The sequence below is a fragment of the Homarus americanus genome, unplaced genomic scaffold, assembly GCF_018991925.1.
Source record: "Homarus americanus isolate GMGI-L3 unplaced genomic scaffold, GMGI_Hamer_2.0 scaffold50959, whole genome shotgun sequence".
In the NCBI taxonomy this organism is placed as follows: domain Eukaryota; kingdom Metazoa; phylum Arthropoda; class Malacostraca; order Decapoda; family Nephropidae; genus Homarus; species Homarus americanus.
This window is the reverse complement of record NW_024738769.1, coordinates 376,236-390,603: the sequence shown is the minus strand read 5'-3', so window position 1 is coordinate 390,603 and position 14,368 is coordinate 376,236. Positions and strand designations below refer to the sequence as shown.

The window sequence follows — 14,368 nt, the reverse complement described above, 5'->3', positions numbered from 1 at the left end:
CACAACAACTATCACAGCCACCACCACCACCCACACAACAATAGCCACCACCACACCACCACCACACAACCACCACCACCACACCACCACCACACAACCACCACCACCACCCACACAACAATAACCACCACCACCACCACCACCACAACCACCACCCACCCACACCACCACCACACAACCCACCACCACCACACCACCACCACCCCAGCCACCACACCACCACCCACACAACAATAACCACCACCACCATCGCTGGGTTCTGCCTCCCACACACTTCTTTATTTTCCTAATATTTTTTAAAGTTTTTTTGTTGTCTGTTTGTTTACCTAGTTGGTGTTGCCCACATACACAGTAGTACACAGGCATGTAAACATACTCATATATGTGTAAAGTAAAAACACACACACTCACACAAGTTATGATTATGCACACACATAATATCTCTCTCTCTCTCTCTCTCTCTCTCTCTCTCTCTCAAGTCACGCTGGACCACACATATACAGTACACAGGCTATGCTTGCTCTAGCACACACACACACACACAGAGGTAATCATGAGCTTGTGGGGGTGAACATGTACTCAAATTATCTTCTTAATTGATTTCTTCACCACCTGGCGGCCAGGTACGTGTAAAGTTTGAAGGCAGGCAAGTTGGTTACGTACACCTGTCGTTGATTACCTGTGGGTAGCGATGATAGTAGGAGGCAGCGTTAATCAGTGACCCAGGTTGTTCATCATAGATTAGGGAGCGTTGATTAATGGCAAGGAGCGTTGATTACTGTTTGATAACGTTGATTCGGAGGTGGGAGCGTTGATCAGGGGCTGGGAGCGTTGATCAGGGGCTGGGAGCGTTGATCAGGGGCCGGAAGCGTTGATCAGGGGCTGGGAGCGTTGATCAGGGGCTGGGAGCGTTGATCAGGGGCTGGGAGCGTTGATCAGGGGCTGGGAGCGTTGATCAGGGTCCGGAGCGTTGATCAGGTGATGGGAGCGTTGATCGGAATGGGAGCGTTGATCGGGGCCTGGGAGCGTTGATCGGGGCCTGGGAGCGTTGATCGGGGCCTGGGAGCGTTGATCGGGGCCTGGGAGCGTTGATCGGGGCCTGGGAGCGTTGATCGGGGCCTGGGAGCGTTGATCGGGGTCCGGGAGCGTTGATTATTACCTAGGAACATTTAATAGTGATCGAAAGCGTTGATCAGTGACTAGGAGCGTTGATTACTGATGTGGAGCGTTAAATTCTCATTGAGAGCGCTGATCATTGGCAAGGAGCGTTGATTAATTGCAAAGAGCGTGGATTACTGATGAAGAACGCTGATCTGGAGGAGGGAGCGTTGTTAGTTGCAGGAAACGTTGACGACAGGTAGGATGCGTTGAATACAGGTAGGATGCGTTGATTACAGGTTGAATGTATTGATTACAGGTAGAATGCGTTAATTACAGGTAGGATGCGTTGATTACAGGTAGGATACGTTGATTACAGATAGGATGCGTTGATTACAGATAGGATGCATTGATTACAGGTAGGATGTGTTGATTACAAGTAGGATGCATTGATTACAGGTAGGATGCGTTGATTACAGGTAGGATGTGTTGATTACAGGTAGGATGCGTTGATTACAGGTAGAATGCGTTGATTACAGGTAGAATGCGTTGATTACAGGTAGAATGCGTTAATTACAGGTAGGATGCGTTGATTACAGGTAGGATGCGTTGATTACAGATAGGATGCGTTGATTACAGGTAGGATGCGTTGATTACAGGTAGGATGCGTTGATTACAGGTAGGATGCGTTTATTACAGGTAGGATGCGTTGATTACTAGGTGGGGTTCGTTGATTACAGCTTTGGATGCGTTGATTACAGGTAGGAGCGTCGAACCTGACAACAACTAAGGTATTGGGCAAGGTCAATACAGACCTTGGATACTGGGTTACTGCAGGACGTCAATTTAGCCGTACAAGTCCCTCCAGTGGTGAACCTAACCTAACCTTAAACTACCGTAAACTACCCTAAACTACCATAACCTAACCTAATCCCTCCAGATAGTAGCAAACGAAGTAATGTGTGTGTGTGTGTGTGTGTGTGTGTGTGTGTGTGTGTGTGTGTGTGTGTGTGTGTGTGTGTGTGTGTGTGTTTTGGGTCCAAATTCTTAACGGTTTGGTTCATTGGCATTTTCACCTAATTAGTGAATATGAGATTTGTATCTTTGACAGTTATGATGAAAGGTGTACCAAGAAGGCGGTCGTGATTATAAAGAGTTTTGGAATATCTGTAGCGAGAGAGTCGTAGTCGTAGTTGTAAGTCGTAGTTTTAAGTCGTAGTCTAAAGTGCACTCTCTGTACTCGCCTTCAAGGAACTAATAAGTGATGCGTGATAACCTTAACAATCCGGTGTACCTGGCCTCGCACACACACACACACACACACGTACACGGAGTTTAAGCGCAGATCTGGTTTTTAGTTGGAGATGAGGAGGCGCAGTTCAGGTTACAGGTTCTCGGCGCAAGTCATATGTGTTCATACACTTACGGTCTTGAACACAATTCCGTTATCTGTCTGTCTGTCTGTCTGTGGTCCGCGGCGTATTTAGTTTAATTGGGATGTTTTTTACGGTCTCAGTTACTTACGGTCTCGGTTATTTACGGTCTCAGTTATTTACGGTCTCAGTTATTTACGGTCTCGGTTATTTACGGTCTCAGTTACTTACGGTCTCAGTTATTTACGGTCTCAGTTACTTACGGTCTCGGTTATTTACGGTCTCAGTTACTTACGGTCTCAGTTATTTACGGTCTCAGTTATTTACGGTCTCAGTTATTTACGGTCTCAGTTACTTACGGTCTCAGTTATTTACGGTCTCAGTTACTTATGGTCTCAGTTAATTACGGCTTCACTCACTAATGGTCTCAGGCACGTATGGTCCCACGCAGCCACTTACGGTCTTAGTCACTTACAGTCTCGGCCACTTACGGTCCCAGCCACTTATGGTCTGAGCTACTTACGATTCCAGTCACTTTTTCGTGGTACTCGATGGACTGTGGCGGAGGATAACAGTCACTTAGCCACAAATAAAGGGGGGGGGAATCTTAGCGTGTGTATGATGGCCGTCCCCTCACAGGTGGCCGTCCCCTCACAGGTGGCCGTCCCCTCACAGGTGGCCGTCCCCTCACAGGTGGCCGTCCCCTCACAGGTGGCCGTCCCCTCACAGGTGGCCGTCCCTTCACAGGTGGCCGTCCCCTCACAGGTGGCCGTCCCCTCACAGGTGGCCGTCCCCTCACAGGTGGCCGTCCCCTCACAGGTGGCCGTCCCCTCACAGGTGGCCTTCCCCTCACAGGTGGGTCCCTTCACAGGTGGCCGTCCCCTCACAGGTGGCCGTCCCCTCACAGGTGGCCGTCCCCTCACAGGTGGCCGGCCGTCCCCTCACAGGTGGCCGTCCCCTCACAGGTGGCCGAGGTGGCACAGGTGGCCGTCCCTCCATACACCCACTATCATCTGTATACAAAACTAGCGCTGTATGCGTGCTAGTTCTCGCCTCTCAGTGACCCGGGGATAGTGTCTCAGGTCACCCTTTTCGACTGTTGTGTCTAGTGGTAGTTATCGCCGCTGTGAGTGAAAATACCGCCACGTAAAACTCATGTGTGTGAGTCTTTTGTCAAATTGTTTCTCAATGATGTACAACGACGAGGCTCTCAGGAATGTGTGTGTGTGTGTGTGTGTGTGTGTGTGTGTGTGTGTGTGTGTGTGTGTGTGTGTGTGTGTGTGTGTGTGTGTGTGTGTTTTAAAATATGCAGAGGCTACCTTGTTTATAGGTGATAATCTACATTACATCTTATCTGGTAATTGAATATGACTTGTTTTGGATGTTGATCAGCTGACACCAATAATAAGAGTCCTCAACCCACCCTAAACACTGGGTTCTTTTTGTTCGTTCTTTTTTTTCTTTCGTACAGATAATAGGCAAGTGTCGTCTGGTCGATTTACCAAGTCGTTCGTTCCCTTGCCAACGACATTGAAGATATTTGAGGCAGGATGACTCGAATTGTTGCATCTATTATTAATAAATATTAACCACAGGCAAGAGATGAGACAATTGGCAGATCTGTTCACCAAGGCGTCCGTCCCTGTGTCATGGCTGAAGGTATCTGAAGCAGGAGGACTCGAACTGATGGAAGTTATATAACAGAAAATAAAACCAAGACATCAGGTAGTTGTGGGAGAGAGAGAGAGAGAGAGAGAGAGAGAGAGAGAGAGAGAGAGAGAGAGAGAGTCTTTACAACCACTACAATATTCGTGGCTGGAACACGTCTTAATGCTGTACATCAGAGCTACTATCGTCAACACCGACACAAAACAGCTCGTCACTCCTCTCTATCGTCTAGCCTCCATGTCGAAAAGGTTATAGACGTTATAAAAAGTAATAAGGCTGGTGCTCCCTCAGTCACTCTTCCTGGCAACAAGCTCACGTTCGTCTAGTTTAAAAAGAATCATAACAAACAACAACCATTCTCAAATTAATGCCTGATATCACAACAATAACAGTACGGGACTCATGATGATTCTGATGCAATTATTCCATTTTGCTGAATCTCTCTCTCTCTCTCTCTCTCTCTCTCTCTCTCTCTCTCTCTCTCTCTCTCTCTCTACACGTCTGTATAGCCCCCACCTGCCCATAATCCCCCCCCCCCCTCCTCCAGCAGTATACCCCAGCAACAGTCACTTCCTCCGTCACATTTCTCACACCTCAGCGTCTCCTCCAGGTGTGTGTGTGTGTGGTAATTGTTTGTGAGGTCAGAGCGCCGATTCTCAGTGGTGATCAGTGTATTAATTTCCTGGCTCCCACACCCACCCACCCGGCCCACCCACCATGCCACCCAACCCACCCCCACCATACCATGCCACCCACCCAACACACCATGCCACCCAATCACTCACCCAACTAACTCATTCACCCAATATCCCACCCTCCCTCTCACCTGCTCGCCCACTCGATCGCTCACCCACCCATCCACCCACTTGCCCACCCCACACCTTGTAACGTGGTTGAGTGAACGTGTGTTAGGAGGATGGTTTAAGTTACAACCCTTTGAAGTATATGGTTTAATCTATAATCCTCAAGGGGTTAAACCATCGGCCTCATATGAATTAAGAGCACCAGATCCACACACACACACACACACACACACACACACACACACACACACACACACACACACACACACACACACACACAAAACTAACTAACCCCACTTTTAATACACAGATTAAAGCACACATTGGCAACTCCCTGGTAATTACAAACCAGTTGTTGAATTATAAAAAAAATTGCGGCTTGTAAATTAATGTATTTAATTCACTGATGTCAACCGTGACAGATAATTGCTATAATTTGGATCGAGAAGGAAACTCTTACACAGATCATAAAAAATTATTTAATAGTAAACTTGGCAACACTGGCGGTAATTAATTCTACTATTTAAATTGGAAATAGGGCAACTCCTGCTTCTCTGAGTCAGTGAGTGATTGCGAGTCACTGGTCCGTGAGTCAATGAGGGTTACTTACTGAGTGATTTTGGCTGTGAGTGAGTGATTGAGTAACATGGGTGAATAGGCTGTGTTGAGTTACCAGATGAATAACTGACTACATGTGTGTGTGAGTTACTCGGGGAGAGAGAGAGAGAGAGAGAGAGAGAGAGAGAGAGAGAGAGAGAGAGACTTCTTAACCTAACTAATAGGGATATATGTGGTTGGATTAATTAACGTTTTATCCTCGTCATCATTAGCTTTGGTGGATTAGCGTAATTAATTATATTTTCAGCCACGTGTACCTGGTGATTTGTCGCTTGTGTGCGTGTGGTCTTGGGACTGTGTGTGTGAGCGCCCTACAGTGATGATAACGCTGTCTTGCACACACACCGCTCACAGCTGCACCAGCGTCCATAAAATAATTACAATAATGAACAACATTTAAGCTGTCAAGATGTTTATTATTATTTAATGTTAACAAGATGAGGACGGGAGCACCACCTACCTGTCCCAACACACACCAGGTGAGGCTCAGGTGGTGCCCCTCCTTCAGACTGCTTCTCCGCTCACCACGGATACTTGTTCCTCCTCTACGTGTTGAAGTTGTGTTTCCTCTCGTGTGTGTTACAGCAGCTGACGCCCCTCGCAGTCTGATGGGGGTACTTCGGGTGTTCAACTACTTCAGGAATCACCATTTCATTAATATGGTTGTCTGCTCGTTCTTGCCACTAGACCATAACGTAGTAGCTGGTTAATTAGTGAAGGTGTCTTAGTCTCTGTTCGTCTGTCACGTCTTTATGTTCTCCAATATCCTTCCGGGTTATAACTCTTTGTGTTATATAACGTTCTTCCATCTGCTGCTTCAATAAGGTTCTTTGATTTTTGTTATTAATGACTCCTGTGTCCGTGGTTATACGCCGGCGTCCGTGGTTATACTCCTGTGTCCGTGGTTATACTCCTGTGTCCGTGGTTATACTCCTGTGTCCGTGGTTATGCTCCTGTGTCCGTGGTTATACTCCTGTGTCCGTGGTTATGCTCCTGTGTCCGTGGTTATGCTCCTGTGTCCGTGGTTATGCTCCTGTGTCCGTGGTTATATCCTGTGTCCGTGGTTATGGTTATACTCCTGTGTCCGTGGTTATACTCCTGTGTCCGTGGTTATACTCCTGTGTCCGTGGTTATGCTCCTGTGTCCGTGGTTATACTCCTGTGTCCGTGGTTATGCTCCTGTGTCCGTGGTTATGCTCCTGTGTCCGTGGTTATACTGTGTCCGTGATTATACTCCCGTGTCCGTGATTGTAGACAAAACATGGGAAGGTTGGACTCACAAGTACTGCAGACCAAAGACTCAAGTTGGCCGACGTAGGCTGGACACACTGAGACTCAACAGTTAATGGAAAAAAAACTGACATGTACTGTATATGAACTATGAAAAAAAGCTAAAAAGAAATTGTAGTTTCGGGAAACGTCAAATTATAGAGTGAAGTAATGGAAAAATTATAGGGAGCAGTGTTGAAATTCGTTCGTGATTATCGATCGTTAACTACCTCAGCTGTTCAGAACTAGAGGGGTGACAATCTTAACAATGGGTTTCGTTGTTTTCGTTGAAGTTATGCAAGATGGCTGACTAGTTCGAAACATGTCTGGAAGTTATGTAATAAATGTCTGAACTGAGAAAGACATGCCATGACACACACACACACACACAGCTGTACACGACAACAAGGTGACGCCACACATGAAGGACAATGATTGGCAGATCGTGTGTGAGTCTCTCGTACACGTGCAGCCCAAACACCTGGCAACACCTGGCATCTATACCTGTGAGTCATTATATGTGGTGTCGGTTTATACATAATGAACGCTGTTTTTCATTGTGAATTGTCTGAATAACATTAAGAAAAATACTGCAACACAAAGAAAAATCTTGAGTATAAGAAATGTTAGAATCTCAATCACCTTGACCTTTATGACCCAGCAGTAGATTCCAGGTATTGTCAGGTGTCAACGGAAGTCTGTGTTGCCGCTCTACACCTGGAGTCCCTAGCGAGATCTACAACTTATCAAATATTAACTACAAAATCTTCAGAAGTACTTTTTTTTTTAATTCTACGAAAAAGTTTGTGATATATTAAGTAGTTTACCGACTCGACAGGAAAGCAGATTAGATATTACTGTTGGATGAGTCTATACACATTGAGAGTTCTATCTTATTGTTATGGGCGAGTGTAATTAATCATCTACTTACTCGCTTAAATACCTTAGTTGTTGAAGCGCAGTGATAACATGACAATTACGTATCGCAGACCTGTACTACCAGCCACCAGCAGTTCTTATTGCCTCGGCAGGAGTGAAGGGAGAGGTCTCTGATCACACGGATGATATACAACATTACTCTGTGTGTCAGGTGATATTAACATGTTACGTCTGGTGTCAGGCGGAAGGGGTGAAGTATGGTGCTGGGTATAAGTATTCAGCCCGCCGGTATAAGGAAGAGTGTGTGAAGTGTATGGTGATAGGAGTAGTGTGAGGAATGAGTTGGATCAGTTGGTGAGAGTATAAGGTAGTTAGTGTGAGTATAAGGTAGTTAGTGTGAGTATAAGGTAGTTAGTGAGAGTATAAGGTAGTTAGTGTGAGTATAAGGTAGTTAGTGTAAGGTAGTTAGTGTGAGTATAAGGTAGTTAGTGAGAGTATAAGGTAGTTAGTGTGAGTATAAGGTAGTTAGTGTGAGTATAAGGTAGTTAGTGTGAGTATAAGGTAGTTAGTGTGAGTATAAGGTAGTTAGTGAGAGTATAAGGTAGTTAGTGTGAGAGTATAAGGTAGTTAGTGTGAGTATAAGGTAGTTAGTGTGAGTATAAGGTAGTTAGTGTGAGTATAAAGTAGTTAGTGAGAGTATAAGGTAGTTAGTGTGAGTATAAGGTAGTTAGTGTGAGTATAAGGTAGTTAGTGTGAGTATAAGGTAGTTAGTGTGAGTATAAGGTAGTTAGTGAGAGTATAAGGTAGTTAGTGTGAGTATAAGGTAGTTAGTGTGAGTATAAGGTAGTTAGTGAGAGTATAAGGTAGTTAGTGAGAGTATAAGGTAGTTAGTGAGAGTATAAGGTACTTAGTGTGAGTATAAGGTAGTTAGTGTGAGTATAAGGTAGTTAGTGTGAGTATAAAGTAGTTAGTGAGAGTATAAGGTAGTTAGTGTGAGTATAAGGTAGTTAGTGAGAGTATAAGGTAGTTAGTGAGAGTATAAGGTAGTTAGTGAGAGTATAAGGTAGTTAGTGTGAGTATAAGGTAGTTAGTGAGAGTATAAGGTAGTTAGTGTGAGTATAAGGTAGTTAGTGTGAGTATAAGGTAGTTAGTGAGTATAAGGTATAGTTAGTATGAGCGACTGTGTTGGTATACTGGCGGGTTAGGTGATACACTCGCCTGCCTAACAACCTCACGAGTGCAGTAAACAAACACTGGCTTTATGGGTTCAAGATGATATGGTCATCTTGAAGACGGAATCTTAACCTAATTCACTGATGATCATTATTTCTTACAGTCGGACAAGTTATCTCCATTGTTCAGCTGTGATTAGAATATGTTTAATTTAGGCAGGGAAATTTTGCTCCATATAATAGCCGAACAATTTCCAGAGTGATTGGTACATGCATTCCTCTTCACAGGGCCCAACTACCCTCCAATCAGCCAAACAGATCGGCGAGCGGAACCCGTAAGACGTGCCCAAGATTACGGACTGCCAAGTAAGATTTTAAGCGCATGCCCTCTCGCCCCCCCCCCCCACTCTCCCCACTCCCTCCCCTCAACCCAGTGCCCCTTTAGCCTTTATACTTTTGTGCTAGAGAGAGACACCCCCTTTTCACTGGCCACACCCAAAACACAAATCTTGCATCCGATAAATAACAAAAATTCTCGATTTCAAGTTTCTCTCTACTCCTATTGGTCAGCTTAACAGGACTCAGGTTTAGATTAAAATAGGTATAAACAACTAAGGGGGTAAACTACACAACCCGTTTATAGTGAGAGTGCGAGCGTGGAGGATCTCAGGGGTGGGTGGAGTCGTGTGGTAGTAACAGTCTCATGGTCCTTAGTGTATAACCTTAGTCTTATGCTTGACAAGAATAAATAAACCCCCTCCATCCCCTTTCCTCTTCTCCTTCATCAAACGTAAATTTTTTCCCTCCCAAAGCTTTTTTTTTTTGTAAATAATTCGGATTGTTTTTCTTTCTCGTAATGTTCAGTGTTCATCTTTGTTCAATTTGTTATTCCCTTCTCCCCTATGTTATTTGTTTATCTCGTAGACTGTTCATGTTCCTTCCCTTTATGTGTTTTTTCGTAAGTTTAGTTTTGTTAATGTATCCTGAGTGTGTTGTACGTGTTCCTTACAGTGGTATGAATTCAAACCAAATTATTTTTTGAATTACGAGACACTGATGGTGGAATTCTCGAAATTTATTCAAATTGCATCCTGAACCATAAAGAATAATACTTACCACACATGACTAATGGAATTTTGCAAGTGCTTTTCGTTCCATATTTGAAATGTTTCGTTTTTCTAATAAGGTTGTCATAGGAACTGACTATAACTTCTGTATATGTTGGGGAGGTTAGGTAAATGTGTTGTTGTTGTTGTTGTGATGGTGTAACACAGTCTGGTGAGCCACTGTTAGGCTCTTCATGTTGTCACCTGCAACAAGTTATGACGACATTATGTTGTAACACCTGAATTGATCACCTTAATATGCCTTACATTATCAACTATGACCTCTTGGTGTCTCTTGTAACATATTGTAATTCTGTAGTTGTTTTCTTTAAGGTCATCTCGTTCTCATGTGTGTTGACCCGACAGTAAGCTGTTACCAGTGTGTGTATCATGTTCAGTTCCTCGTTATCACAGCGGAGTGAAAAATGTTGCTGGAGTTTATTCAGGTGAAAAGTTTATTATAAATACATAATTTCACGTCCCCAAAAAATCATATTGGAAACCAATTTAAGTGAAAAAAACGAATCAATCTCTCCACGATCTACAATTTGATCATGATTGAATCCTCATTACTGGCTTGTCACGAGTGATGGATGGAGGGCCAGGGAGCCAGACCGCTGGGGTGAGAAGGGCGACGCTCTCCTGGTAAGTGAACCACGTGTGACCCATCCCTGCCCCGGCATCTATACCCTTGTTGGCCCTCCTCGCTACACACAGTTGGTAAAGACCCAGAGTAATTGGCTCGTTAATGCTGACAACACAGTCACGGGTCGCTGGTGAGGTGTTTTGTAGCGTTTAGTGTCCGGCGCCGCCACCTGCTGCTCCGTATTCTTCATACACGCTCCTCTTGGTACATATGTACACTGTGCATTGAAATATTAACAATACATACGGACAAATTACGTGGACGTATACGTGAACACATCTACACTTATTCGCACAAGAGTAATTTTACACATAAGCATACACATGTGTAGTATATAATAATAATAATAATAATAATAATAATAAACGGTTTATTAATTGAGTTGCAGCCGGTGGCTGAAAATATACAAACTTACATGTGATTTAGACATAATGATATGCGTTCAATACATTTACAGGGCTGTACAGTACATAAATCAGGAGTTGTTTATTATTTTAACAATAGATGGGATGGTGCTGTTCTTATATCTATCAGTGCGGGCTCTTATGGGCTGAATTTTGTTGTAGTGTATCTGTTTATTATTTACTTATGTATATACTCGCCTTATACATATGAAGATACATGTATTATCGCAGTTAGTAGAGTATTCACCTCACAAGAGAAGGTCACGGGTTCGATCCCCAGCAGGAGTGTTGGCCTCCCTCTACCAAAGTGGCTGGACGTGTGTGTGTGTGTGTGTGTGTGTGTGTGTGTGTGTGTGTGTAGGGGTGTGTGTGTGTGTGTAAAAATATATTATGTATCTCTTTAAATGCATTCTGTGTTGTAAGATTCAGGTGTGTGCGGGGATGGAAGGAGGAAATATTCAATGTAGATAACAGAGAGAAAAACAAAAGAGTTGCTTGCTGAAGCCGGTTTTCTGCTGACCTAGTTTGTCGTGCCTCCCACGTCCCCTCCTCCCCATACTCAGCTTATTCACTAACATACTTCAAACTCATTCACTTAGTCAGCCACACCCTTGTTCATGTTCCATCACTCGGCTCACTTCTCACTCGCCTTGTTACTCACTCACTCGCTTCGTCACTCACTCCCTCGCTTCGTTACTCACTCCCTCGCTTCGTTACTCACTCCCTCGCTTCGTTACTCACTCCCTCGCTTCGTCACTCACTCACTCACTCACTCATCTCGGTGCTTTAGTTTACCTCACCTGCCTGTTCTTTCCTGCCGTGTGTGTGTGTGTGTGTGTGTGCGTGTGTGTGTGTGTGCGTGTGTGTGTGTGTCCGCAGACCTAGATAAGATACATTCACCAACCTGTGTCCCACTTTACTGACTCCTGCTTCACAATCGTTCCATCACTGAGACTAGAGCCACATTAGTTTATATTCAGGAGATGTTGTTGGTGTTACGGAGAGTCACCACGTGTAGGGGAGTGTTGTGCCACCCAACACTGACCCACACACACACACACACACAGTGAAAGTCGAGATAGAACGTCAATAGATAGATAGATAGAGAGATTGATAGATAGATAGAGAGAGAGATAGATAGAGAGATAGATAAATGTGTAGGTTTGTTCACTCCCTAGCAAGCTTTCCCCTCTCCTCCCCCCAAGTTTTATTTAATTTTCTTGATTTCTCTTCCTGACTTTCACTCCACAACACTCGACTTTCTGCCTCGTGAAAGATTGCTGTTGGTGGGTGTAAAGCTAAGAGTATAGCTTTATGTTTAACTGATAGATGGGAATATAGCTTTATGTGTAGTGTATTTGTACGATCGTTACTCTGAGGGGCAGCGATATGGCTGTCCACCTTAATTAGTTTTATGCAAATTAGAAGTGACGAAGGTGTTTGTTGGAAAGAAACTTAACACACACCTTGACACAGGTAACGAGGCCGACCATTCTTGACGACACCTAACCTAACCTAACCTAACCTAACCTAACCTAACCTAACCTAACCTACAAGTTCCTCTTCACTAAAAATCATAATAATATTCATATGGATTAAATTACTGTGTGGTGGTAGCGGCGGCGGTGGTGTAATCCCCGGTACACACGTGGCTAGATATTGATCCATGTATGATATTTAGGAAGTTGGTTTATGGATAAGGCAATAAGAGGAGTTTTATCAGCTACCTACCGACATCTTTCCTCCCCCCCACCCCTGCCTGGCTGTGAGAGGTAAAGAAAGAGTTATTACCTCGCCTTTGGTAGAGATGAAAGTCTTTAATATATGATGATTGTGTTGGGAAGGTTGAGTATATTTGTGACTCAGTTAGTGTGTGGCTCTCTCTCTCTCTCTCTCTCTCTCTCTCTCTCTCTCTCTCTCTCTCTCTCTCTCTCATTATTACACTCTACTTTTTTACACCTGTATCATAAGTAGTTTTTCTCAGGTGAGCTTATTTCTTGAACTTTTATATTTGTGTTAATTTTGATGGGTGACTGTGTAACGTATCCGCCATTGACTGATAGAGATAAAATTTTAATCATTCTCCAGCAGCTTAATATGTTCAGTTAATTTGTTAGAATATTTTGGAAACATTATTATATTCATGCAAAAATTTTCCCTGGAGTATCTAGATGTGATGTACAGTAGTGAGAGGAACTTGGTATAGTTGTGGAGGAACACCCGACCAGCGCCTCCATTCTCTGTGCGTGTTGTTGACAAAATCCTTAGATATTTTTTAACACAGTCCCTTGAGGAAATGATAACCACATCATTTGCAGCGCCTAACTATTCCTCAACATGTACTGTATGTGTGTTCTCACGTCAAATAGGACCGTGGTGTACAGTACACTTAACAATTGTACCAGTGAGACAGAGCGACACAGTGATGGGTACACACCGATGTTTAGGACGTGTGTTCAAGTTAATGATGATTTGAATTTGTGTTATGTACAGTATTATTGTTGTCATTGTTTTACTAAAGAATACGTGTGAGGTGGAACAGTGGCGGGAGGCGTTGTTGTTTCTGTGGTGTGTGCACTGGCGTAACACAGTGTTGCCGTGGCAACTGCGCTTACCACCACCACCACCAGACAACGTTACCACAATACCACAGCCTTCACTAGCTTGACCAACTCCACCCCCCCCCCCCTTTATATACAAGGAGCGAAGTAGTAAGAATATCTTTATATCTATTACAGGAGTAGAATGTGATACTTTTATTGTCCATAATGAAAGGTTGTGAATGTTTGGTCAGTTGGTACATAATACAGGGGAGGAGGCAGACGTCACCACCTGTGATACAACACGACTCTGCTCCTGGATACACCTCACTCGCCCAGGCTCGCCACCTCTCGTTACTTTATCTGTGTATTGACTAATTTTATATACTGCAAATTTTTAGATTGTTTCAGGCACGCATGTTTAGCAAGGTGTTCAGCGTGGAGGTTAGCAGTGTGTTGTGGTATTAATGTGGGGAGTGTTGTGTGTTTGTGTTGAGGTGTGTGTGGGGGTGTTGAGGTATGTGTGGGGGTGTTGTGTGTGTGAGGGGGGAGGGTGTGTGTGGGGGTGTAACAGTGTGTGTGGAGGTGGAAGACGGTGTAACAGTGTGTGTGTGGAGGGTGTAACAGGGTGTGTGGAGGGTGTAACAGTGTGTGCGGAGGTGGAGGAGGTGTAACAGTGTGTGTGTGGAGGGTGTAACAGTGTGGAGGTGATGGTTGTAACAGCTGCGTCTCGTCATCATCCATTCTTATGGTTACAAATTTTACAAAAAGTTTTTAACATGTCTGGAGAAAT

The 14,368-nt window shown here is 44.2% G+C and overlaps 1 protein-coding gene across 1 annotated transcript in view; it reads left to right on the top strand.

The window, feature by feature from the left end:
- The window catches only part of LOC121874349 (zyxin-like), a 202,662-nt gene that overhangs the window by 130,710 nt on the left and 57,584 nt on the right, over positions 1-14,368 (top strand). The window contains exon 5 of the mRNA XM_042378474.1: positions 9,168-9,245. Within this exon, the coding sequence (XP_042234408.1) occupies positions 9,168-9,245 (78 nt within the window). The remainder of the gene's footprint in view (positions 1-9,167; positions 9,246-14,368) is intronic.